The following is a 27,257-nucleotide window of genomic DNA, read 5'->3' as shown; positions in this document are numbered from 1 at the left end:
TCTGAACATAACATATATTGCAGACGGTACTGCAGGGTGGATTCTGAGACGAGGGATACTAGTCAAATGAGTTGCTCCGTCCGAGATGGTGTCAAACTTCTAGAATATTATTGTAGCAGCGTCTGGCCAGCTCAGCAGCAAATAGTCCCTCACATTCATCTCTTGAACCGTGATGATCACCGAAAGCATTCAGAGAAGTAGCACACATTTTCAAATTGAGCACATACACAAACCAAGGCAAAGAATGATGTTGTTAGGGTTCCAAATTTCTCCTCATTTTTCAAGTAAAGAATAGTTTATTAAACTTGACTAACGTAGGACATGGTCACATGTCACATTGGTTCACATCGTAGGAGAACACTTGAATATTTAATAGAACATAAATACTGTACAGCAGCTGTGGGTTCAGTACATAGGGTTTGTGATCCTTTTTTCAATAGATTTAGTACATGCAAGTCACAGATTCTTAGATACTCCCCCATGTGTACTGATATGCACAGGTTACTGCAGCACTAAAATAGATGCCATTAACAGTCAAGGCACTGGCATACAATTTCTAACACCATTGGGATTATAGGAGTTGAAACCAAATTCTTCATCCCACTTTCACACCCACTTAAGCACTGAATGGCCTCAGCAACATGTTACACCGATTACACTAAAAGCATTTCAAAGGAAAGTTAGAACTTATTCTGTAAGTGTTTCTGTTAAAAACAACTGACCTGTGCTGGCGGAGACTGCAGTGGGTTATTATCCATTTCTATTATCTGTAGATGCCTCATATTCCGATAGCAGATTGGTATTGACACAACCTTATTACAGGAAAAGTTCAATTTCACAAGTGGCAGGTCTGCTAGCTCTGCAAGAAAAGAATCAAATAAATTTAATATTTTTAAAATTATTTCACTGCTTGTTCTACAATGAGAAAGAGTGAGAATTTCAAAGATGGCTTCACCCTCTGGCAAAATCTGCAGATAATTTCGCCTTATGTTCAACTCTCTGAGTGACTGAAGTTGTCCCATCTGCTGTGGCAAAGCTGTAATTTCATTGCAGCTCACATCCTGAATATTAAAAGGGAGCAAAAACAAAGTAATCATTAGATTTTTTTTCTGAAATTTACATCTTCATAATGGAATTGTACAGAAACTACAATCAAATGCACTTAAAGAGAACACAGCTCTAATATTTATATTACAGTGACAGTGAATGCAAAGAGGACAAAGAGACAATGTACAGGAGTGGTGGAGAATGCTGAGAGTGCAAGAAGGACAGCAGAAGAAAGAACACACAAGAGGAAGAACATATGAGAATATGTATTAAAATACATACAAGTACAATTTGTTTTGAACTAAAGTCTCTCATGGTCTACAACCTCAGGACTTTACTGACCAAAGCACTTTCACTGTGAACTTTCTTCTTTGAGGTGCAGTAACTATTGTATGTAGGAAGTGTACCAGTCAATTTACACACAGCAAAATCCCGCAAACAGCAGTGAAATGATTTATTAGTGATGTTGGCTTGGGGCAAATATTGGAAAGGACTCATCTGCTCTTTGAATTAGTTCCACAGGATCGTCAAGACTTGAGCACATGAGGTCTTAGATTAGCATTTCATTCAAAAGATGGTGCCTCACACAATGCAGCATTCCCTCAGTATTGCACTGGGATGTCAGTCCAGCTTTTGTGCTCGAGTTTCCCAAGGGCGGCTTGAACCACAATCTTCAGATGCATGAGTGTTCCCAACTGAGACACAAGCGACACTGTTTGAGCAAGTGCAACCAAAGAAGGAAGAGTGCAAGAAATGAAAAGATGAAGGAGAGCAGGTTGGAAGAGAGAGGGAGATTAAGCAAGAGAGTATGAATGAGAAGAGAGGATAAGTAATGGAGTTTGAAAGAAGTAATTAAAAGCCAAAACAGATATTGGGACAGAGCAGGAAGAATACAAATACACAGAAGTTATACTGAGACTTCATTAAGCATTAGTAAGACCTCACTTGGAACAGGATGCATTTCTCATAGACAAATTTCAGAAGAGATGTCTTGGCTTTGGAAAGAACACAGAGAACAGCAACAAGAATGATCCCAAAAGAAAAAATGAGATGTGTAATTACAAAACATTAAAGAACGTTAAAATTTCTCCAGGGCAGAGAGGGTGGTTTTCAGTGCTGTGTGTGAAGTATGAAGTGACAAAAAATAAAATTAACACAGAACATTGTCTTACAACTAATAGACCAGGAGAATGCAAGTTTAACATAGAGCTGTGGAGAGGTTGGAGAAACTTGGTTTGTTTTCACTGGAACGACGGAGGTCGAGAGGCAACCTGATAGAAGTCTATAAGATTATGAGGGGCATGGACAGAGTGGATAGTCAGAAGCTTTTTCCCAGGGTGGAAGAGTCAACTACTAGGGGGCATAAGTTTAAGGTGTGAGAGGGAAGGTTTAAAGGTGATGTACAAGGCAAGTCTTTTTTTACATAGAGGATGGTGAGTGCCTGGAACTCACTGCCGTGCCTGAAGGAGGTTGTGGGTGCAGATACAATAGTGATTTTTAAGGGGTGTCTGGACAAATACACAAATAAAATGGGAATAGAGGGATACGGTCCCCGGAAAGGTCAGGGGTTTTTGTTCCATCGGGCAGCATGGTCGGTGCAAGCTTGAAGGGCCGAAGGGCCTGTTCCTGTGCTGTATTTTTCTTTGTTCTTAGAGAACATTTCTTTACTAAAAAGGCTTCAGAATAGTCCACTAGGTAAAGTAATCTCTATCTCCCACAGTTCAGTGCAGCCTCCCAAGGATAGATTAAGGTCAGTATATTATTACATGGAGAAACAAGTGCACAATTGTCACCCTGATCTATTATGAGAATGCTGTCATATTGAATACGTTAATATTCTTTCCTGGATGAAGCAGCTTATAGTATAATATTCCATCTGACCACTTAATACAATCTTGAAATTAAGCATATTCCAATTAATTTATAAAATGGAATGAAATAGTGTGAAATGTAAATTTTCTTGGACCACATCAATTTGATCCACAATATCCAGTGGCTAACATACGGCAAGGGCAATGCACTTTTAACTAATGATAATGACAATGTATGGTGGGATTTTGTCCTACCTTCTCTGCACACATTCTGCCCTAGTCCACCTTCACTCATCCATATTTCTGGTTTCACTATTTCCTCTAATTAAATTTAAATATTAGTCTTGTTTCAGTGGGTAGCATTCTCACCTTCGTTCAGTAAATGGTGAATTCAAGCCTCACTCACTCCAGACACTTGAGCACAGCATCAAGGTCAATATTTCAGTGTGGTACAAAGAGGGTGTTGCGTTGTTAGAAGTGCCACTTTTTAGATGGGACATTAATTTGAGATCCTGTCTGGAGTCTCATGAACATGAAAGATCCCATAGCACTTCTTTAAGTCGAACAAGGAGGTTTGGCTTGAGAACCATCATTACTGAAACAGGTTGTCTGGCCATTAATTCCATTTTTCTTTGTGGACTTTGCTATACATACCACTGTTCACTTTCTCTCCCCATATTGCAGATTCTAGATTTCATTAAATTACATTTATTGAGAATCCAACATGAAGGGCTGCAGATCAAACTGTGTCACATTGCCAGATGAGGAAGGCAAAACAACTGGGAACTAGTGATTGGTTAATGTACTGAAAAGCATTCCGATAATAGTGAGAAGGAAGAAAAGATAAGAGTTTAGATGTCCACGGAAAGATTGAGTTGGTGTGGAGAACGAGAATGGGTCATTTCAACACACAAGATGCAAGAAGAATTGCAGAGAAAACCTCAAGGATGCTGATCTTTGTGCGATCAATAAGATAAAGACAGAGAGAGAACAAGAGATTGAATATGAGAAACAACATTTTTTGTTCTGGAGTAGGAGGACACCACACCCAACCCTGATCAGTGAGCTGTTTTCAAAGTCTTACACAAACTTGGACTTCGTAGAAAATTTGCAACTGTTGAGGGAGTAAAGGGGTCTGACATGAATGAAACAAGTGACCTTCTTGGGAGGCAGCTTCAGCAATGAAGGAGATAAAGGATCTCAAAATGTCCCAAATGTCCCTGCAGCTGCTTATAAAGAGCAAAGAAAATTACAGCACAGGAACAGGCTCTTTAAATGTAGTTAATAAATGTAGTTCATAACAAAATACATACCAGTTCCATTAAAAACTTCAGCTGTCCAATGTCTTCTGGAAGAGATACTAACTTATTATTACTGGCTATCAAGACTTTAAGAGGAAGGGTACAGAGACACAATGGTAATGTGGAGAGTTGATTCCGACTGGAACAAAAGAACAAAGACACAAGCTTAGACTTAGACAATAACTACATTTTGAAATAGTCTTCACTTCCACTGCATTGTTTTCTGCATTACTTGGTTTATATTTCATTAAAAATACAATCACTTCTTCACAGTTTATTAGATATAGTTTGAATGGAACTGTCTTCTTCTGAGAGCAGGGATAAAACTGAAAAATTAGTTCCAAAAATAAACCCGCAGAGATGTGTTAAATATCTTGGCACTTTCTTGGATTGGTTAGTGAGCCACTTTCTCGTGTCTGGTTTAGACAATGTTTATATAGGCACAAACACAAACATGTTGCAAAATATAGAATTACTTCGACTTTAAACTACTTAACAGTGTTATAAGCTTTATCTATTCCATTGCCATGGAAGGCATTCTTCCAAATCTTTAGTGAAAAGGATCCACTGCAATTTAAAACCATAGCAAACTATTTCTCCCTCACTTTTCTCCAAAAGCTTGGCTTGACCTTCATCCAGTCCTAACCCACAACTAACTCTCAGTGGAAATAGTAAGCAGGGGAGGAGGAACACAGAGCAGCCATTCCATGTAATTAAACCACACATACACGAAAACAGAATCACAAACATCCCATGCGGGAACCTTTGTTTGCACAATTACTGTCATTATTATTATGCTAAATTCCATAATAAACTGGTCCTTTAATAAACCTTCTTGTAAGATGATAGATGTACAACAGGAGGTTCTCACTGCACGTAGACGGTCTCATTTTGTGCCCATCATTAAATGCTATTGCACCCATGATCTATCACCATTCACAATGGGTCTTTTCTGGTTTGAAGCAACAGCATTTGATCTTATAGTGTCTCTCAACTCTGCCACCAAACCATTATAAAAAGAATATAGTCAGGATCAGAAAAGCATTCAACTGCAGAGTACAAGGTGTTAACCATTCAAAAAGTAACAAAGTTAAAGCAGGATGAAGAATATATCCTGAAGCAATATGCTGTGGTTAGAAGGTGAACCTTTCTTAAAAAACACTCTGCGTCAGCATTGCTTCTGTTGGAGAGCTTTCTGAAGACCCGAGCAGGCAGTAACAGGAGCACATCAGTGAAAAGTGGACCATTCCACATTGGCTAACGGGATGCACTGAAGACGAGAATGGTCCCAATGACTAAGACAAAGAGGTGAACCCATTGATCAAACTGCACAGTAACAAGTAGAGTTAATTTTTTAAAAAATCCTCCCACTCATCATGTGTTTCTTTCTTAAAGAACAATTTGAGACCTAAATTATCTTGTTATTTGATTTCATTTTTCCTATCATTAATTTGACTGCTAGATATCGGCCAAGAGATGCAAGACAAGGTCACAAACTCAGATGTCCTGACTTGTGTTAATTTCATCAACAGTGCTAACTTACTGAGTGAACTATCTGAGCAGGATGGTGGCCAGATAGCCAAAGGCTTCTGCAAGGTGAACTGACCACTGGGAGTCCATACCTCCATTACAGGAACACCTGCACGAGATATGAATATGACGGACAATGGCAACTGGGAGACAGTCGCTGACAGCCATGACCTCTAGAGCTGATTGTTTTGGGCACTGCTGCCTGGGAAAAGGGCACAGAAAAAACAGGCTGGTGAATCATGAACCTACTCAACCCATTGTCTTCCTCTGCAGCAAGGCAGCAGAAGCACAGAAGACTGCCACCAAAATAAACAATGTTCTTTTGAATAGTGTTGTCTGCTCTTGCTTCAGAATTGGGTTTCCCCAATCTAAACTAAAACCAAAATAGCTGGAAATATACGCTGAAAGTTGGAAGACAGTCATGTTCTTTACAGGGGTAGAAGAGTCATATGGACACGAACATTAATTGTTTCTTTCTCCAGAGATGCTGCCAGACCTGCTGAGTTTATCCAGTGTTTTGTGTTTTTATTTCAGATTTCCAACATCCACTGGATTTTGCTTTTAATAAAAAAGTGTTCTTATTGGTCTCAATCCCAAACATGGGAACCCCCTTCTTTCTCTTTCAGCAACTGACGGGCTTATCCTGTAATTCCAGCACTTTTTATCATTTCAAATTTCCAGCATGAATGCCATTATGCTGTTCTGATGTGGGTATGCCGGCGTTGGACTGGCGTAAACACAGTAAAAAGCCTGACAACACCAGGTTTTAGTCCAACCTATTTATTTGATAATATACTCACTAGCTTTCGGGGTTACCCCCTTCGTCAGGTGAATGGAGAGTTCTGGCCTCAGACAGAGCATATAAAGCACAGACAGTTTAGAGATTACTGATTAAAATGCGAATCCTTACACCTAACCTGCTGTTCAAGACCTGAAGTGGCTGATAATGTGAGTGGAAGGAGCAGTGATCACAGTTTAAAGAGATGTGTATTGTCTCCAGACAGTACAGTAAGTGAGGTTTTGCAAACCCAGGCAAGTCATGGGGGTTACAGATAGTGCGACATGAACCCAAGATCCCTGTTGAGACCGTCCTCATGTGTGCGGAACTTGGCTATCAGTCTCTGCTCAGCGACTCTGCGCTGTCGTGTCGACAGCGCAGAGTCGCTGAGCAGAGACTGATAGCCAAGTTCCGCACACATGAGGACGGTCTCAACAGGGATCTTGGGTTCATGTCGCACTATCTGTAACCCCCATGACTTGCCTGGGTTTGCAAAACCTCACTTACTGTACTGTCTGGAGACAATACACATCTCTTTAAACTGTGATCACTGCTCCTTCCACTCACATTATCAGCCACTTCAGGTCTTGAACAGCAGGTTAGGTGTAAGGATTCGCATTTTAATCAGTAATCTCTAAACTGTCTGTGCTTTATATGCTCTGTCTGAGGCCAGAACTCTCCATTCACCTGACGAAGGGGGTAACCCCGAAAGCTAGTGAGTATATTATCAAATAAATAGGTTGGACTAAAACCTGGTGTTGTCAGACTTTTTACTGTGATTATGCTGTTCAGCAGCTCTGTACATCTGTTAGGGCATCAAGCAGATTTGGGCTCTGAATTGTGACTGCACTGTAAGTGTATTGTAATTAAGGAATATGCGTCAGTGTTTAGATCAGCGAAATGTAACAGGATGACAAATGACAAATCAGCACTGTTCCCAAAAATGTACAAGATGGCTCAATATAACATAGTTTACACCACGAAATTAGTGCAAATGAATATATTTGGGATATAAACATTGCTGAACATATTTTATTGCCTTAAAGAGTTTCATCAATTCTAAGATGCAATCAAAAAACAAAGAACAAAAGAAAATACAGCACAGGAACATGCTCTTCGTCCCTCTATCATGATGCCTGCCTAAAACCGCATGCACTTACGGAGTCCATATCCTTCCATTCCCAACCTATTCATGTATTCGTCTAGTTGCCCCTTAAATGTCGCTATAGTACCTGCTCCCACCACCTCCCCAGGTAGCTAGTTCCAGTCACTCACCACCCTCTGTAAAATACTTGCCTCACACATCTCCTCTAAACATTTCCCCACGCACCTTAAACCTATGTCCTCTCGTACTTGACTTTTCTATACTGGGAAAGAGCATCTGACCATCCACTTGGTCCATGCCATTCAATCTTGCAGACCTCTATCAAGTCACCCCTCAACTTCTTTCATTCCAGTATGAACAAACTGAGTTTATCCAACCTCTCCTCATAGCTAATACTCTCCCGGCCAGACAACATCCTAATAAAACGCTGCTGTACTCCGTTCAAAACATCCTTCTGGTAGTATGGTGATATGTATTGTGAATTTCATATTTAGCAATGGTATAAGGGGTAGAGCGAAGTTTTAAAAAATTACATTTGGTAAGATGAGGGCACCTTGAAAGTTGGGAGGAGTGAAACAAATTGTTAGGTAGATCAGAAAAGGTCAATCTGTGATCCTCGTCCTAAGCATAAAATGGAAAAGTTTGCAACTTCATTGTGTCCATCCCTTCTTTATTTATGCAATCTGGAACTAATCGTCTTGCTCTCCTCCCAAAGCTCTGTATCTTCCTCTGCTTCAAATGCCGTTATACAATGCTTGCCTCAGCCACTCTGTGCCTTTCAACAGGAAGAAACTTTATCCAAAATGAAAACATAAAATTAAAGCTCTCTGCATTGCCAGAACTTTTCTTATCCCAACACTGCCTGTTGCACTGGGATGTATTCAGTGATTAAAATCTTCCTGTAGCTATTTTGGTCACGTTCCAGTTTGAAAATATGTCTGAATGATGCTACACCACTTCAACACTTGGTCAGTTAGCTGAAATAACTCTATCTTCAAAAATACGCCAGCAAGTGGGAACACCGATTCCAAGTATTATATAACTTTCCGAATGCATGATTCATAACATAACTAAAGTAAATTGATCCGCAGAAGAATTTTTAACAAATTCAGTTTTAATTGATTAACTCCGAGGTGAAATCAGGAATGCAGAGGGCGGCACAGTAGCACAGTGGTTAGCATTTCTGCCTCATAGCACCAGAGACTCGGGTTCGATTCCCGGCTTGTGTCACTGTGTGTGTGAAGTTTGCATATTCCCCCCATGTCTGCGTGGGTTTCCTCTGGATGCTCCGGTTTCCTCCCACATTCTGAAAGTCGTGCTGGTTAGGTGCATTGATCCAAACAGGCACTGGAGTGTGGTGACTAGGGGAATTTCACAGTAACTTCATTGAAGTGTTAATGTAAGCCTTACTTGTGACTAATAATTAAATAAACTTTAAATGGCCTCTCTTTCACCCACTCCTCTCTCAAGAGGAAAGATAACCAAGGACAAGACCATAACTAGTGGCACCACTGGAATTTTGAATCTTTTTGCAGCAAACGCAATAGTTTTTTTTTAATTCCAGTTTTTAAACAAGGGACTTTGCAGTTACAGGCTACATTTGGTAATGTGCTTTTTGTTAAAATCTTCCCTAGAGTGCTTTCTTTAGTTATTGAAACAACTAAGTTCTGTTTCACTGCAAACAAACTAAGCATTATAGTGATTCACCAAGGCACCAAGCAAGGGGCATGCACGCGGCAGGTTGTAGTGGGCTGCTCTTGGACGTTGCTTCGGGAGTTGCCTATTGCTTCATGTCGTTAGTGTGCTTAAACTGGACCATCTCGAGGGCAACATGACAACTCAGAGACTATCTCTGTTGCTGTGCAGACACATGGATTTGGGCCTGTGTCTGTGGGAGTTTGCACGTTCTCCCCGTGGTTGTGTGGGTTTCCTCCGGGTGCTCCGGTTTCCTCCCACATCCCCAAAGATGTGCTTTTAGGCTGATTGATTGGGTACTAAATTGTCCCTAAATTGGACCTCCCTGATCCTGGCACATTAGGCGTAGACTAAAATCATGAATAGGACACAGACAGTGGGACGGCGGCGCGGGCTCGTTGGGCCGAAGGGCCTGTTTCCCGTGCTGTGTTGTTCTTTGTTCTTTTGTTCTTTGCAACAGTGCATTTTGCAATCAGGATTTTGAATTTTCAGAAAACGCTCATTTTATCTCTTTGAGTGTTGTCTCCTGGTCATACAGCTTGTCAGAAGTTGTGAAACCATCATTTAGAGGGACTTGGGGTCGTGATAAGTGATTGTAAATGCCATCATTACACTGCGCAGTTACTGCCAGCTTGGTGCATCAATGCCAAAAGTACAATGTATCAGTGGAAATCAGACCGATACAATGTGCCAGTGAATAGTATGAATTGGTTAGGAGTACATGACTCTAAAATAAGGTAATGAGTCTGCTCATGGATCCTCCACCGTCCCTTTAATCTTGATTCCAAATTTAACAAAAAGTCTTGGCACCAAAGCTTGAATCATTAAAGGTCTGAAATGCAGCAATAGAGACCACGAGAGACAGCATTGCAGAACATAACATGTAGGCCATTTGGTCCATTACGTCTGTCCCACCATTGAAAATGAGCATGGTTGACCTCCCTCATCTCCTGCACTACTCTATATCCATTGTGATCCCAAAATTTATCAAGCTCAGTCAAGGATAAACTCAGCAATTGAATATTCACAGCTCTCTGGAGTGGAGAATTCTAAAACTTCAGGGAGAATTAACAGTAAAATCAGCACTTAAATATAAATGTCTTTGCCTAACAGCTCATATCATTGTTCCTGCTCAGTGCTGAGTTAGCTGGTCTCAGTCAGGCATTGATATTGACACTGGATTAATTCAAATTTTCAAACTCAGATTTAGAACATAAGAACATAAGAAATAGGAGCAGGAGTAGGCCGTCTAGCCCTTCGAGCCTGCCCCGCCATTCAGTAAGATCATGGCTGATCTGTCGTGGCTCAGTTCCACTTTCCCGCCCTCTCCCCATAACCCTTAATCCCCTTGCCTATCAAAAACCTATCAACCTGCGTCTTAAATATATTTAGCGAGGCAGCCTCCACCACTTCAATGGGCAGAGAATTCCAGAGATTCACCACCCTTTAAGAAGTTCCTCCTCAACTCAGTTCTAAACCGCCCCCCCCCCCCCCCCTTTATCTTGAGGCTGTGCCCTCTAGTCCTACCGTCCTTTCTGAGCAGGAAGAGCCTCTTCACCTCTATCCTATCCATCCCATTCATCATCTTATATGTCTCAATGACATATAAGATTGTTTATAAGATTGTTTTGTGAGTGAGGGCATGAAATGATATCATAACAGCTAAGTGAAGCTAAGGTGAAGATCAGCCATGACTGAAGTGAATAGTGGAACAACAGGTTTGAGGGTCTAAACTTCTTAATCCTCCCCTCATGTGGCATGTGTCACTAGGAAGTTGAGTTTGAAAACTTGAGATTTCAGTATTGAAGGTGGAGGAAGTTTGGGGGCAAGGCCACAAAGAGATTGGAAAACAAGGATAGGATTTTCAAATCACAGTGTTGCTGGACCAGGTATCAGCAAGTGGTGGGTGAACAGAACTTGAAGTCACAATACTGGTGGTGGGGTTTTGGATAAGCTCAGGCTTATTTATAGAGGGAGCCAAGAGAGCTCAGCTTGGAGACCAATCACAGTTTTACTTTTATCTCAATGTAGATGTCACAGTGTGACATTCAGGACTTTTCATTACTATATCCTCTTTCAAACAATTTCCTTTATACTTCTCAGGGATCGGTGCGCAGTCCACTTTTATTTGCCATTTACATTAATGACTTGGATGGGAATATAGGAGGCATGGTTCGTAAGTTTGCAGATAATACCAAAATTGGTGGCATAGTGGACAGTGAAGAAAGTTATCTCTGATTGCAATGGGATCTTGATCAATTGGACCAGTGGACTGACAAATGGCAGGTGGAGTTTAATTTAGATAAATGCGAGGTGACGCATTTTGGTAGATTGACCCAGGCCAGGACTTACTCAGTTAATGGCAGGGTGTTGGGGAGAGTTACAGAACAAAGAAATCTAGGGGTACAGGCTCATAGCTCCTTGAAAGTGAAGTCACAGGTGGACAGAGTGGTGAAGAAGAAATTCAGCATGCTTGGTTTCATTGGTCAGAACATTGAACACAGGGAGTTGGGACGTGTTGTTGAAATTGTACAAGACATTGGTAAGGCCACACTTGGAACACAGTGTACAGTTCTGGTCACCCTTTTATAGAAAATATATTATTAATCTAGAAACAGTGCAGAAGAGACTTATTAGAATGCTACTGGGACTTGATGGTTTCACTTATAAGGAGAGGCTGGACAGACTGGGACTTTTTCCTCTGGAATGTCGGAGGCTAAGGGGCGATCTTATTGAGGTCTATAAAATAATGAGGGGCATAGATCAGCTAGATAGTCATTACCTTTTCCCAAAAGTAGGGGAGTCTAAAACTAGAGGGCATAAGTTTAAGGTGAGAGGGGAGGAACACAAAATGGTCCAGAGGGGCAATTTTTTTTCACACAGAGAGTGGTGAGTGTCTGGAGCAAGCTGCCAGAGGTAGTAGTAGAGGCAGGTACAATTTTATCTTTTAAAAATCATTTAGACAGTTACATGGTTAAAAGGGATATGGGCCAAATGCAGGCAATTAGGACTAGCTTAGGGATTTTAAAAAAAAGGGCAGCATGGACAAGCTGGGCCAAAAAGCCTGTTTCCATGCTGACTCTTCACTTCCAATGCCTTGCTCTATCCTTGTCCCAGTCATACAGGAGGTGGCACTGTGGTATTATTGCTGGATGAGGAATCCAGAAATCCAGGGTAATATTCTGGGGGCCCAGGTTCAAATCCCATCTCAGCAAATGGTGGAAGTTAAACTCAATAAAACATCTAGAATTAAAAGTCTAATGATGACCATGAAGCCATTGTCAATTATTGTGAAAATCCATCTGGTTCACTACTGTCCTTTGGGAAAGGAAACCTAGCATTCTTACCATAAGGCATCCTTATTACTAATGTAAACAAATAATGCTGAGAGAATATAATTTAACCGTGAAAAAAACATAAGAACCATCAGAAATAATAACCAGAGTAAGCTGTTTGAACTCTTGAAGAGTAGTTGGAGGAGTGAGAGGGTTGTTGGGGGAGGGGGGGAAGGGGGAGTAGCAGGGCTCTCGGGGAAGAATGGGGCAGTGGGGGGCGGGGGGATGTGGTCAGGCAGTCAGGAAGGGGGAGGGGCTCAGCTGAGGGCAGTCAGGGCTGTGGTGGGGCAGTCAGAGGATTGCAGGGACGTGGCAGGGTCATCAAGCGAGCTTGTGGAGTGTGTGTGTGTGGGTGGGGGGGGAGGGGTTAGGGGGTGGTTAAGTGTGACTGCTGGTGGGGTGGAGAATTCAGTACTATAGTTACCCAAATGGTTTTAACCTTCTAACTTTTCCTATTCTGATAATAGAGGCAAAAACATCAGAAGTCTCTGACTGAAATGGGAACACAGAATGGTTCCAGATGCAGGCTAGTTTCCCATTGGAATTTTAGATTTTCCAGGCCATTCTGATGTGGTCCTTGCCTGTGACGGGAAGGTTGCCCAGTGCATTTTCTGTGCACCAGCCTTCATCTCTGAATGGCTTATACTTTTAATTCTTTCACTTCCTTTCTTATTCTTTGTTCTCTCTGACATGCTTCCCATTCCTCTTTGCTGTGTTTTTTTAGCTTTGATTGTTCATGGTTACAGATTTTTGGAGGCACATTGACAGGACTCCCATGGCTGGAAGAGCTAAGGGAAGCTGATGTTTTGTAACGAACAATAATTATTGTTGTCTTGGGAGCAGAGGTTTTAGTTTCTTCTGGTGAAACAATGACTGGCGCAGAAGCAGGCTGCTGGCTCACTTTGTGCCCCTTTCCCTTTTTTGGTTCTGCTTTTGTTTTTACCTTGACCCCTTTTACAAGCTTTCCTGTTTTTATTACTTCTCCTTCCTTGGTGACAGTGTGTGGGAGGATATGAAGATATAGCTGAACACTGCAGATTGGGGAGTTCCAACTGTCAACAATAATTCACATTTCTCGAATACTTTCAACATGGTGAAATGGCTCAACGTGCAGCACAGGGGCATTAGCAGAGGAAATCTGACAGGAGATATTAGGACATGTGGCCTAAAGCCTGGTTAAACTGGGACCTGGTCAAAGTGTCTTAAATGAGGAAAGAGAGGACCACCTTCCATTAAAAAGGAGTAAACTACAGATATTTGGAATCTGAAACAGAGACAGAAAAGGCTGGGAAACACTCATAATTCAAGGCAGCATTGAAGGAGTGAACATGCAAGTTAATGTTTCAGATAAAATGCAACAGAGCTAAAGAAAGAGAGAGGAAAACACAAACAAGAGAAGTAACGGCTTGCGGAATACATACATGGAAAACAGGAGATGGTTAATTAACTGAAGTTACATTAGTCTGATACTGTAATGTAAGAGTGTCGAGAGTCAGCAGTGTGTGGGCAGAAGTGTGGAGGCGTTGGAGTGTGGAGGCACTGGAGTGTGGAGGGGCAGGAATGCGGGGGGTGGGAGGATCAAGGCGCAGGAGTGTCGAGGGGCTGGAGTGCCAAGGTGTAGGAGTGTCAAAGGTCAGCAGCGTCAAGGGCAGGAACGTGGAGTGGCAGGAATGTGGAGGCGCTGGAGCGTCGAGGGGCAGGAGTGTGGAGGGTTGGAGTGTCAAGGCGCAGGAGTGTCGAGGGTCAGCAGCGTCAAGGGCGGGAACATGGAGGCACTGGAGCGTCAAGGGCGGGAGTGTGGGGAGGGGGGTGGGGGCGTCAAGGCGCAGGAGTGTCAAGGGGCTGCTGCTTCGAGGGTTGGAGTGTCAAGGCGCAGGAGTGTCGAGGGGCTGATGCGTCGAGGAAAAATGTCAGTTGGCAGTTATTGAGCAGGCCTGCAGTTGCTCAAACTCAAGTTGGATAAAAATGAATCCAACTGGGTGGTCCAGGAAAAGAATACAAAAGTATCAGTGGCAAAGATGGTCGGAGCACAAACACTTAAGATCAAGTCTCAGAAACCATAGAATAATACTCTCGCCCGAAGTCCAGATTATTTTGAAAAGGTTTTAAACATTAAAACTATTCCAAGAAAAAAAACTGCTGATTTCTCCCACTCAACATGAGTTGCAAAAATTGCAATATGAATCATTCATAATGTAGATATTAATTCATCTTATTTCTCCAATACAAACAAGACTTATTGACCTTTTTAATTTGTTCACTGAACTCACCTCAAGTTTAAATTGGTCAGCGTCTGCAAATTAACAATGGAGTCTGGAATGACTTTGATACAATTGTGATACAGATTTAACATCTCCAAGGAGACAAAATGGCACAGTTCCTGTGGAATCTCACTCAGCCTGTTCTTTGACAGATCTGCCAAGAAAATAAAATGCATATTTTAGAAGCAAGTTTTAAGCAACATGGCAAAATCAGTGGGCATAAAGCATACAGCAATACCCAGCTCTGAGAACACATTGCTCAGCGTGATTTATTACAAGGATGAATACAATTTTTCCAACATTTGGAGTAGCACTCTCAGCAACTGAAGAATATTTCTTTGGAAATTTAAAATATTAAGACTGGTAGCCTCAAATCACTGTTCCAAACACCCTGCATTCCTGGGAAGATCAAAATGAATCCATAACACAATGGACAGCCGTGTACATTGAGACGCTCTGGATTATTATTCAGTGATCTCTTTCATGCTTTGAGGAAGCGATGTTTTCAGGGGTCAAATAACTGGAAAATATTCTCGGTGGAATAGTCAGTGGACATGAATGTATTGTCAGGGAATTCAGAAGTGTTTTATGCATTATTCATGAAGCAGTCAGCTCCTTTAAACAACTGATTAGAGCTCAGTATGAAGAATCCACATTCATGACTTGTTTACTAGATGTGTGACAAGGAAGAAAGCAGCAGAAAAAATAACTTGCACCTTGACAGCATCTTATCCATTTTCTGGTTATCCCAAAGAATAGCAATTACTCATGGAGTGTAGTTGTTATTGTCATATTGGAGAAAATGGCACACAGTTTCTATTAGAGAAATTGAGTGTCATAGTATCGAGTGCAATAAAGGAAACAGTGTTTATAAGAATGTTTGTCAGGTGTTCCTAGAATATTCATTGCTATTCTGCCAACTTCTGTTTTTTTAAACCTCGCTTCACCAAACAAAACTCTCAGAATTCTTAATGCTGATGTAAAGATTCGATCCAAAGTTTAATTCACAAAGATTTGAGTTAGGAAGAGGATGAAGTTCTAAATCAAACCAATCATTGATTATTCTGCAATTTTCAATGCATAATTACTTCGTAGCAAAACATCAGCCAAGCAAAACTCTATGTCCAAATTGCATTGAGCCCTGCCGCTGTGTCCCTCTACACCACAACGGCACATTTCTGCAGCTCTGAAACATCTCCTCCTGGAGTCCTGTGCAATAAATACATGACCCACACTGAAATCAGGATTCAACCAATTTTCACTGTCCTTCCTTTCTTCAGGCAAGAGGAGAGAGTACACGAGTATGAATAATATCACCTTTCAGAAAACAGAAGACCAAGCTCAATGGACTGGGAAAGTAATTAAAAGGAACCTCCCAAGTACATAAAGTATTAGGAACTGGCACAGATCAAGCAACTGCAGATCCTCTGAAAGTGTAGCGTGAAACAGAACCAGAGATCAGAAACAAGAATGACTGAGAAGCAAAAAAAAATGTCTATTCAAGGGGTGTGAATTGTCTATGATATACTACCAAGGAAGGCAATGATGTACAACATCACACTACACAAAGTATAATTAGATGCCATGGCCTGACAGCCAATATAAGGTGCTTCAATAGATCTACTGTATGGCTTTATTAAAACCTTTTGGTTCATTCATTAAGATACACAGAGAAAATTCACTTACAGGTCAAAACTAACCAACAGGCTCAGCAAATTCCTATCAGGAATTGGAAAACTTACATTAGAGATTAGTTCGCTGTTGATAAAAGATTAGAGCTAATAACCATCCTGTGAGCCAATTACTTCTGTAACCAGCATTTGGAAACTGGCTGTTATTCTTTATAAAGGGAGATAATGATCCTTGAGCTTCCTGCCAGCTTTCTGCCCAAATCCAAACGACAGGCTGATGGTGTTTTGTGCTTGTAGGCTCAATGGCACACTGGAGAGTTTCAATGCAGTTGGGTCCAGAAGTATGGCTATTTTGTAATTTTTTCATAGCTTCTTGTATTCTGGGCATATAACACAAGTCTTACGATCAGGTATTGTATTTGCTGCTGAGCTTGGATCCTTTCAGATTATCTTCTTGAATCTATATCAAATGTCCTTTCCACCTTGACAGGATTTCCTCTAGCTGGACATGTGCTGGCACAATCCTTCTCATGAAACCTGCACACTTTCTGACTTTGAATTGAAGTAACTGAACAGCTTTACATGCAAATCAAGCATGTTGACCAGGTTGTTGAAGTTAATTTGCTCTTACCCAAAAGAAGCCATTAGCATTCAATGCCATTGTGGAGATGTCTAGGATTCAGTCACTCTGAATGAAAGACCACCGCCTTGAACAATCAGATTTCACTGATGGCCAGTGCATGCTTTCCTCCAATTGTATGGAATTCAGGGTAAATTTGGTGTCATCTTCAACTAGCCTGACTACATAAGCTGAGTAATTCACCAGTGAATATCTCTGACACGTGGAAAAGGGATATACTGCACAGACGTGCATGGTTGATGCTGAAGCCATTGCTATGTGAGCGCAGTTGTTTTAAAGTTTGAGCGAAAGCAGATTATCTTATCATTACACATCACTGTTGTGAGATTTGCTTTGTGTAAATTGGTTCCCAAATTTTTTACAATACAACAGCAACGACACTTGGAAAACACTTAATTGACTACAATGTGCTTTAAGATGTCCACTGGTTATGTTATGTACTAGATATAATACAGGTCAACATTTTTTTCTTATTTGTTGAGGATGCAAAACTAAATATGGTAATGGTAGAATTTAAACTGATATCCAACTTAGTATCCTCTAAGGTACATTGAAACAATCCAGAAATAAATGCAGCTAGCAGCAATATACTTCACAACATTACATGTACTTTTTAGAAAATGTCTTTATGGATTGTGAGCATTTCTGGCAAAGCTAGCATTTATTGCTCACTCCTAATTGCTCTTGTGAAGACAGCCATCAATGCTATGGCACAAGGTTACTGATTCAGCATCAATGATGGTAATGTTGCTGAACATGGGGAATTTTATTTATTATTCATTCGTGGGACATGGGGTTTACTGGCTGGCCAGCATTTATTGCCTATCCCTAGTTGCCCAAGAGCAGCTGAGAGTCAACCACATTGCTGTGGCTCTGGGGTCACATATAGGCCAAACCAGGTAAGGATGGCAGATTTCCCTTCCTTAAAGAGCATCAGTGAACCAGATGGGTTTTCCAATGGTTTAATGGTCATCAGCAGACTCTTAATTCCAGATATCTTTTATGAAATTTGAATTCTGCCATCTGCTGTGGTGAGATTTGAACCAGAGTCCCCAGAACACTTACTCAGTCTCTGGATTAAGTTAGCGATAATACCACTAGGCCATTGTCTCCCCTAATGATTAGTGATGATTGGTTTTTCTTTTACAAGGATGGTCACTGTCTGGTATTTGTGTAGCATGAATGTTACTGGAGCAGAGATGCCTACTGCAATTATACAGGGCCTTGGTGAGGCCACACCCGGAATATCTTGCACAGATTTGGTCTCCTTATCTGAGGAAGGATGTACTTGCTATAGAGGAAGTGCAGAGAAGGTTCACCAGATTTATTCCTGGGATGGCAGGACTGATGTATGAGGAGATATTGAGTCAGTTAGGATTATATTCATTGGAGTTTGGAAGAATAAAGGAAGGATCTCATAGAAACCTATAAACCTCTAACAGGATTAGACTGGGTAGATGCAGGAAGGATGCTCCCAATGATGGGGGCACCCAGAACCAGGAATCCTAATCTAAGAAGATGGGGTAAACTTTTTAGTACTAAAATGAAGTGAAGTTTCTTCACCCAGAGAGTGGTAAGCCTGTAAAATTGGCAACCACAGAAAGCGATTGAGGCTAAACATTGTATGTTTTCAAGAACGAGTCAGATATAGCTCTTGGAGCAAAGGGGGAATCAAAGGTGCGATCAGGCTATTGAGTTGGATGATCAGCCATGATTGCAATGAATGGTGGAGGAGCCTTGAAGGGCTGAATGGCCTACTCCTATTTCCCAAGTCTCAATACCGGAAGTCTCAGGAGGAAGTTGAGATGGGTTCTGCACTCGGCATTTCTGGCTGAAGATGGTTACAGGTGTTTAACAACAAAAATTGTTTACACTCTCCACACAGACTGAGAACCGAAAAGGTAGCTTTTCCTAGTCTCTGCCTATCTCTGATCAAGAAAGATAGAATCAACCCCTGTTCTCTTCCCAACCCATCCCCGGCCACCATAGTCCATCAGGGAATGGTCCTGGTCAACAGGTTGACTGAGTCAATCAATTTCCACAATAGAGAACTGAAGGATAGCATCCCATTTATGACAGTGAAATCTTTGTTTACGTATGAATGTTTACATATCTTGTTATAAAGCCTTGAGATGCCATTGGCAGTAAAGCTGAAATCAGGAGCTGGAAAGATGGGGGCATGTACTTTCTGTAACCCCCTACTCCAGTGAACAATCAATGTGGGATTCTTCAGCAGATTCCTACGCAATATTCACCATCGGCACCAGTTCAGCCGTGATTCAATGTAATCGGCTCTGCATGACCTACATCCTTCCTAGCTTCTTGCACTTCATTTTGCTAACTAACTCCATTTGTGTGCTGCTAAAGATCATTATTTTTAAATTTAATTTCAGTCAAAAACCTTGCTTCAAGCAAAAACCAATCTAATGAGATAATTTAATTGCTTAATCCCGATAGTACTGAATGCCTTTGCAATCGTACACACCCTATAACCAATGCTATCTTCTCCCAGAAAAGAGTTGAGGTATTTCATTTCCATCAATTTGTGAACTATCTGGATTTGGAAGGGAGATGTGAATTTTAAATTGGAGACTGAGGAGGACTGAGAGCTGATGTTGGTCAGCAAGGAGCAGAGTGATAGCCAGGGAGAGCTTGCACAAGCTAGTGTATGAAGAATAAAGTTCTGAAAGAGTAACTGTTTGTGGTTTACGGAGGATGAGGCCGGTCAAAATGGATTCATATATTGGGAGACACAAAAAGCAAGGTTAAGAGTGTTAGCAGAAGACAGCCTAACGGAGGAGTGATGATAGGCGATGTGTTGCACCTTGAAGTTAGCCATTTTTCTGAGGATATGGAATTTGAGACTCCACTCAGAGTCACTTTGGAAGCTGGAATTCGTTCAAAATAAGATAGTGCTGAGGCAGGGGATTCAAATTGAATGCAATGGTATGGGGTTTGTGACTGGGGCTGAAAATCATGGTTTTGTTGTCCCCAGTTGAAGCTCATTCAAGATGGGGCCTGGATGGATAGTTTGACAGCATAACAGTAGTGATGTGGTCAAGGGGTGGTAGGGTGGTAAAGCTGGGTATCATCAGTGCATTGCCGAAGCTCATTCCATGGCTTTGGATAATGTCTCCAAGGAGTTTCATGTAAATGAGAAAAGGGGGAGGGAGGCAGCGGTGTCACGGGAGCAAGGGCAAGGACTTAGCTTTAGTCAAACTGGTTGGATAAAGTGTGCAGTCCCACTGAACTGGACAACAACAGAGCACTGGGGAAGGAGGCTGGTCAAACCAACTGTGCTAAAGGCTGCAAAAATATCAGAGGAAGAGGGATGATCATGTAACAAGTCACAAAGGGTGTCATTTGTGACATTTCAGTTCTCATCGTAAAGCAGAAACACAATTTATCTTTTCTTCCCCATTCTTTCATTAAACACTTCTGTAATATTGCACCATACATTGATGCTCCTATTGTATTAATCTGTGAAAATCCAATTTCATACCAGTTATTTGCACATACCAGGTAACATTTGAGTGGATCCAGTTTGTATTCTCTGTAAATATCCTTCCACATGGTGTGGTGCCCAATAGTGTACACAATACTATAACCAATGTCTTGTAGGTTTTATACGTTTGTTATTCTCTTTTGGCTCATATTTTTGAGATAGAGCCTAGCTTTTAATTTATTTTTATAGCTTTATCACTGTAGTTTATAACCATTTGCCTCTGCTTATCCACAGCATTGATTCTCCCTCTAAATCCTTCCCCATTGCTTTATTTCATAACCTCCTGTGTGGTGCCTTGTCAAATATGTGCTACAATTCACAATACTACATCCATTGAATTCCCCCATCTATCACTTCTGTTACTTCCCCAAACAAGTTTATGGTCTGGTGTTTATTTTTAATTTATTCTTTCATGAAATGTGCACATTGCTGGCAAGGCCAGCATTTGCTGCCCATTCCTAATGAGGTCACTTCAGAGGGCACGTCACTGTGGGTCTGAACCATCCTCCTTCCCCAGCAGTCTATTGTTGTCCTGTTCTGTATGACAACCTGGTCTCACTTTACCTAACCAATCTGGCTAAAACTAAATCCTTGTCCTTCCTCCCATGACCAGTTAAGGACAGCAGATTTCCTTTCCTAAAGAATGAGTGAACCAGATGGGTTATGGTGACAATTGTTGCATGGTCACCAATAGTGAGACTAACTTTTAATTCCAGATTTTATTTCAATTTAAATTCTACCAATTGTAGTGGTGGGATTTGTCCCCATAGCATTAGCTTGGGCCTCTATTATTATCGCATGACGTCACCACTTAGCTGCCATTCTAACTTGTACACTACAATCTCTTTTGACATGTATGCTGGTTTCTTCAAATTATTTTGGGACTGAGCTTGACCAAGAAAACAGAAATCCGCTTCTCATGCAAATTGAACCAAGATCTGTAAATCCACCAAAATCTCTCTTTCTACTCCTTAAGTTACCTTTGCTCTCTTCCTCCTTCATAACTTTGTTTGATAGAAGAGCAGAATTAGACCATTTGGCCCACTCAGTCCGCTCTGCCTTTTGATCATGGCTGATATGCTCCTCATCTCCTTCAACCCAATATCAATTAACTCCTCCTTAAATTTATTCATTGTCCCAGCATCCACTGCACTTTGGGGTAGTGAATTCCACAGATTCCCAACCCTTTGGGAGAAGTAGTTTCTCCTCTTTAAATTTGCTACCCGTTATCCTAAGACCATGAGCTCTCGTCCTACTCGCTATACATCTCTCTCTATTTGCGTCATTGTCCTCCTCTGCTTGTTTGTCTCTCCATCATTTCCATCCCTCTTCTCCACTCTTATATCTTGCTGCAAGGCTTGCCTCCCTCATCTGCCTCACCTCTCTGCTATACCATTTCCGCCACTTCTATCACACATCACCTTTAGTTTTTCCTTCTCCATTTCAGTCCACTGCCCCATGGGATTGGTATTTGCCATTACTCGTCAGTTTGAGATTGGTAGCTCTAAAGAAAATTGAACAGAACTTATTCTTAATTAAAAGCAAAATGCTGCAGATTCTGGAAGTCTGAAATAAAAACAGAAATTGCTGGAAAAGCTCAGCAGGTCTGGCAACATCTGCGGAGAGAATATCCTGAAGATGAAACATATTGGAGCCAAAACGTAAACGCTGTTTCTCTACAAATACTGCCAGACCAGCTGAAGTTTTCCAACGCCTTCTGTTTTCATTATTTATTCTTAATGGATGGCTACCAACAGAATTATAGTTCATCAATTATACTCAGAGGTTTTCACAGATAAAACTCCCTTTCAGTAAATCAAAGGAACAGATGCAAGACTGTTCAATAATTAAGTTATATTTTAAGCAAAATATTTGAATTATCTCCTTTTTGCTGCTAGCATCACCCTCATAACATTCTTACAAACCTTACAGCTTTTTTCCAATAACTTAGAAATCTAGCTAACTCAGTTCCTATTCATGAACCAGTCAAATCAGACCAAACTGCTCACTCCAAAGAGCAGCTAGGGGTCTTCCATCCCATTTCCCCAAAAGAAACCCTTTCATAACTCCATGCCCTCACTAACAGCATCAAATTTAGACTTGCATTCTTAATCTATTAAGGTAGATTCTCTGGGTCCTGGAAAATGAGAAGGGGAGGTCTCTGATAGTGAATGGGCAAATGCTGAATGCTACTATATGTTGCAGGAAATTCCACCATTTTCCAAAGAAAACTCTCTGGATGGTTCTGGCTGTGCTCCCTCAATGAATTACACGATGGTTTTGCAATTCACGCTCCCACTGTTCAAAGGGTTGATTGTGCCTTGAATAGACTGCTGATAATATGTTATCCGCATGCTCTTGTTACATCCACAAACTCCAGAGTGTACAAACACGTTTACATAACTTGAAGTTCAGAATTCTTTGTGCACTGAGTACTGTATTCAACTGTGTTAGAGAAAGCAAAGGCAATATTTCCATACAGTGTATGCATTATTTAGAATCACTGCAGCTCCAATCTACACAGCCACATACTGAAGTTTTTAAACAGTTTACAGGGGGTTAGATAGGAGTGTGATTAACAATAATAACTGATTTACAAGCATCATGAGAACCTGGAAACAGTCTCAATCCACAAACTTGTTACTACATGTGGAAAGAACCCACAAGTCTTACAGGCAATTCCAAAGTATTTCTGATATCTGAGAACAAAGTGGCTGCATTGTTAGTTAACAGTTCCATTCTGACTTTCATTTTCTGGCCAGGCATCTTTCTCTATACTTGGGGAAAGGTCCAACAAACAAGCTACACAAATTCTACAGGCTTAGCCTTTGTCACCAAGCTGAACATTAGGCTGGAAAGTCAAATGGCAGCCAGGGGAGCTCACAATGTCTCCCCAACTTGTTTGGAATTCCTGAAGCAACCACAAACTTGTTGGATGAGATACTGTGCATCGTAATTTATAAAAGGCCTTTTGACAACAGAAGGCCGTTAAACTAGATTGAGTCCTATGAGGTCAGCTTAAGTAAACCGACAAACGTGGAGGATAGTTATGAATGAAAACAACTCTGAATATGGTCTGGTCACTAGAGGAGTCCAGCAGAGGTTTGTGTTGGATCCAGTCCTCTTCATCACATCAGTCAATAATTTGCATGAAGGCAACAGGCGAACAATTCTTCTATTTGTTGAGGTTTACAGGAGTCAAGGCTTTAGATCAAATAGGGAGAGCTCAGGACCAATCTGGACATCGTCAACCGGGTTGGGGGGAGGGAGAAAATGGAGAATGGGCACATTTGTAAATGTGCTTCAATCTGAATAAATGCAGTCTCATGTATTTCAGACATGTTGACAGCACTCGGGTAAAGCTGTGATATGGGAGAGGACAAGAGCAATGGAATTATATTTTACAAAATATTCAAGTTCCATGAGAGATGTTAGTGACAGGGTAACTGAACAGGATGTGTAGCTAACATTATTCATCATAAAACTACAAAATCAACTATTTGCCTGATGAAAGGCCCTTGTACAGCTATAGAGACTACTGTGCCAAGTTTTGGTTGTCTCACAAGGTAGGGAATAGTAAGACAATAGGGAAGTTACAGAGCAGTGTTACCAGAATGAAAGGAATGGATTATGTTCCAGTGGATAGGTTCTTTGAACTGGGTAGTGAGGGAAGGACAAAAGAACATCAGTAGAAAATACTGAAGCGTTAAAATGACATTGATCATGCAAGTACTTTCCAGAATGGATTGTCTATATAGATTTGCCAGAAGTCTTTAAAGAAGGGGCTGGATGAATCAACTGGTGGAACTTGAGTTGGAGAGGGACTGGAGGTGGTTACGATTTGTGATATCTTTTACATTTCCCAAGGGATTTTGTGACTGGGGAAGGATAGGAGTGCATGAAACTCCGGTCCCTCATGCATCCCTCACTTCCTCCAGCCGCCATTCACTACTTGCTTTCAGCTGTCTATGCATTCAGTTCTGAAATTCCTTTCCAAAATCTTGTTGCCTCTTTCCCCTCCCTGTTTACGATGTGTTAGTTACCTGTCTGGATATTTCCTCTTTTGGCTTTTTGTTTTGTTATCCAATAAAGCAGCTTGGAATGTTTCGTACAGCACTCTTAGTTATGCAGCACCTTTACCATAATTAAATAGACTATGGCACCTCACAGGAACATTACCAAGAACAATCTGACACAAAGACAGTAAAGCAGAGATTAGGACAAACGGTCAAAATCATTGTCAGGTAGGTGGATTTTAAGATGCAGCTTAGAGGACAGAAAGATAGAGAGATAGAGGGACGAAGGAACTGAAGGAGGGAATTCCAGCATGTACTGCCACACTTAGTGCCTTGGCAACTGAATGACCCGGGCACCAATGGATTAAAATCAGAGATCCTCAAAAGGCCAGTTGAGCTTTAGCAGTGCTATGTAAATATGTTGCTGTTGTGAAGGTTGCGCCATGCCTAGATGAACGAGTTGTCTTTTCTTTTTCATTTTCTGTCTGTATATTGTTCTATATCTGCCCATTCTGCTGCATTAATGTTACTTTCTACAGCATTTCTGTTGAACTCTGCAATATAATGGCACAGATTAAGGAGCCAATAAACAATTCCATCCAACTTTGCACATGACCATGTCTTCTCAAACAGTTCTTAATTATCAATAGCACATAATTTATCCAAACAGCAAGTGGAAACAAGAAAAAATAAATTATTTGATACCATAACAAGGTTAATTATGCCTAATCTATTCTGCGTCATTCAAGAGTTCACTACACCTGATCTATATGGTATGTTATAGGGCCCACTGCACCTAATCTACTCTGTATCATTACAAGGTTTGTATATCTAGACAGCAAGGTGGCACAGTGGTTAGCACTGCTGCCTCACAGCAGCAGGGACCTGGATTCAATTCCAGCCTTGGATGACTCTGTCATAGAATCATAGATGTTTACAGCATGGAAACAGGCCCTTTGGCCCAACCTGTTTATGCCACCCTTTATTTTTAAACTCCAAAGCTAGTCCCAAGTGCCCGCATTTGGCCCATATCCTTCTAAACCTATCTTATGCATGTAACTGTCTAAGTGCCTTTTAAAAGACAAAATTGTACCTGCCTCTACTACAAACTCTGGCACCTTGTTGGACATTCAGTGTGAAAACATTGCCCCTCTGGACACTTTTGTATCTCTCCCTCTCACCTTAAACCTATGCCCTCTAGTTTTAGACTCCCCTACCTTTGGGAAAAAATATTGACTATCCAGCTGATCTGTGCCCTCATTATTTTATAGACCTTTATAAGATCATCCCTCAGTCTCCTACGGTCCAGAGAAAAAGGTCCCAGTCTATCCAGCCTCTCAACTCTGTTTGCACATTTTTCTCATTTCTGCATGGATTTCCTCTGGATACTCCAGTTTTCTCCCACAGTCCAAAGTTGTGCAGGTTAAGTGGACTGGCCATGCCAAATTGTCTCTTAGTGCCCCAAGATGTATAGGTTAGAGGCATAAAGATGTGGTGTTATGGGGCTAGGGTCTGGGTGGGGTGCTCTTTTGGAGAGTCAGTGGAGGCTCAATGAGCCAAAGATCCCACTCGGCACTGTAGGGATTCCTGAGTCTATTCTATACCATTACAGTGTTCGCTGTATCAAACCTATTGCGTATCAAACTTTTTATACCTAGTCTATTGTGTGCCATTACAGAGTCCACCATATTTGATTTATTCTGTATAATTACAGGGTCCACTTTATTTAATCTATTCTGCACCATTACAGGGTTCACTATATTCAATCTATTCTGTACCAGAGTCCACCATATTTGATTTATTCTGTGTAATTACAGAGTTCACTATATTTAATCTATTCTGCGCCATTACAGGGTTCATTATATTTAATCTATTCTGTACCATTTCAGGGTCCACTATATATAATCTATTCTGTACCATTACAGCGTTCATTATATTTAATCTATTCTGTACCATTACAAGGTCCACTATATTTAATCTATTCTGTATCATTACAGCATTCATTATATTTAATCTATTCTGTACCATTACAGGGTCCACTATATTTAATCTATTCTGTACTATTTCAGGGTCCACTATATTTAATCTATTCTGTACCATTACAGGGTCCACTATATTTAATCTATTCTGTACCATTACAAGGTCCACTATATTTAATCTATTCTGTATCATTACAGGGTCCACTATATTTAATCTATTCTGTACCATTACAGGGTCCACTATATTTAAGCTATTCTGTACCATTACAAGGTCCACTATATTTAAGCTATTCTGTACCATTACAGGGTCCACTATATTTAATCTATTCTGTATCATTACAGGGTCCACTATATTTAATCTATTCTGTACCATTATAGGGTTCATTATATTTAATCTATTCTGTACCATTACAGGGTCCACTATATTTAATCGATTCTGTACCATTATAGGGTTCATTATATTTAATCTATTATGTATCATTACTGGGTTTACTGTATCTAATTGATTCTGTACTATTACAGGGTTCACTATGTTGAATCTATTCTGTACCAATACTGGGTTCATTATCTCTAGTCTACCCTGTTCACTATATGCTTTAACTCCATGCCCCTCTTCACCTCTC

The 27,257-nt window shown here is 40.9% G+C and overlaps 1 protein-coding gene across 4 annotated transcripts in view; it reads right to left on the bottom strand.

Annotated features, from left to right (window-relative positions):
* The window catches only part of lrch1 (leucine-rich repeats and calponin homology (CH) domain containing 1), a 154,776-nt gene that overhangs the window by 59,421 nt on the left and 68,098 nt on the right, over positions 1-27,257 (bottom strand). For all 4 annotated transcript variants that reach the window (XR_013888698.1, XR_013888699.1, XM_080204214.1 and 1 more), the window contains exons 2-5: positions 14,873-15,017; positions 4,172-4,298; positions 956-1,061; positions 723-859 (exon numbers count right to left, since the gene is read on the bottom strand). Coding sequence is in view for 2 of the 4 variants with exons in the window: in XM_080204214.1 (XP_080060340.1) it covers positions 723-859; positions 956-1,061; positions 4,172-4,298; positions 14,873-15,017 (515 nt within the window). In the remaining 2 variants the exon portion in view is untranslated. The remainder of the gene's footprint in view (positions 1-722; positions 860-955; positions 1,062-4,171; positions 4,299-14,872; positions 15,018-27,257) is intronic.

The sequence above is a fragment of the Carcharhinus amblyrhynchos genome, chromosome 15 (assembly GCF_965287045.1).
Source record: "Carcharhinus amblyrhynchos chromosome 15, sCarAmb.v2.hapA, whole genome shotgun sequence".
Classification (NCBI taxonomy): Eukaryota; Metazoa; Chordata; class Chondrichthyes; order Carcharhiniformes; family Carcharhinidae; genus Carcharhinus; species Carcharhinus amblyrhynchos.
Note: the sequence above shows the minus strand (reverse complement) of the source record. Positions and strands in the feature narration are given on the sequence as shown.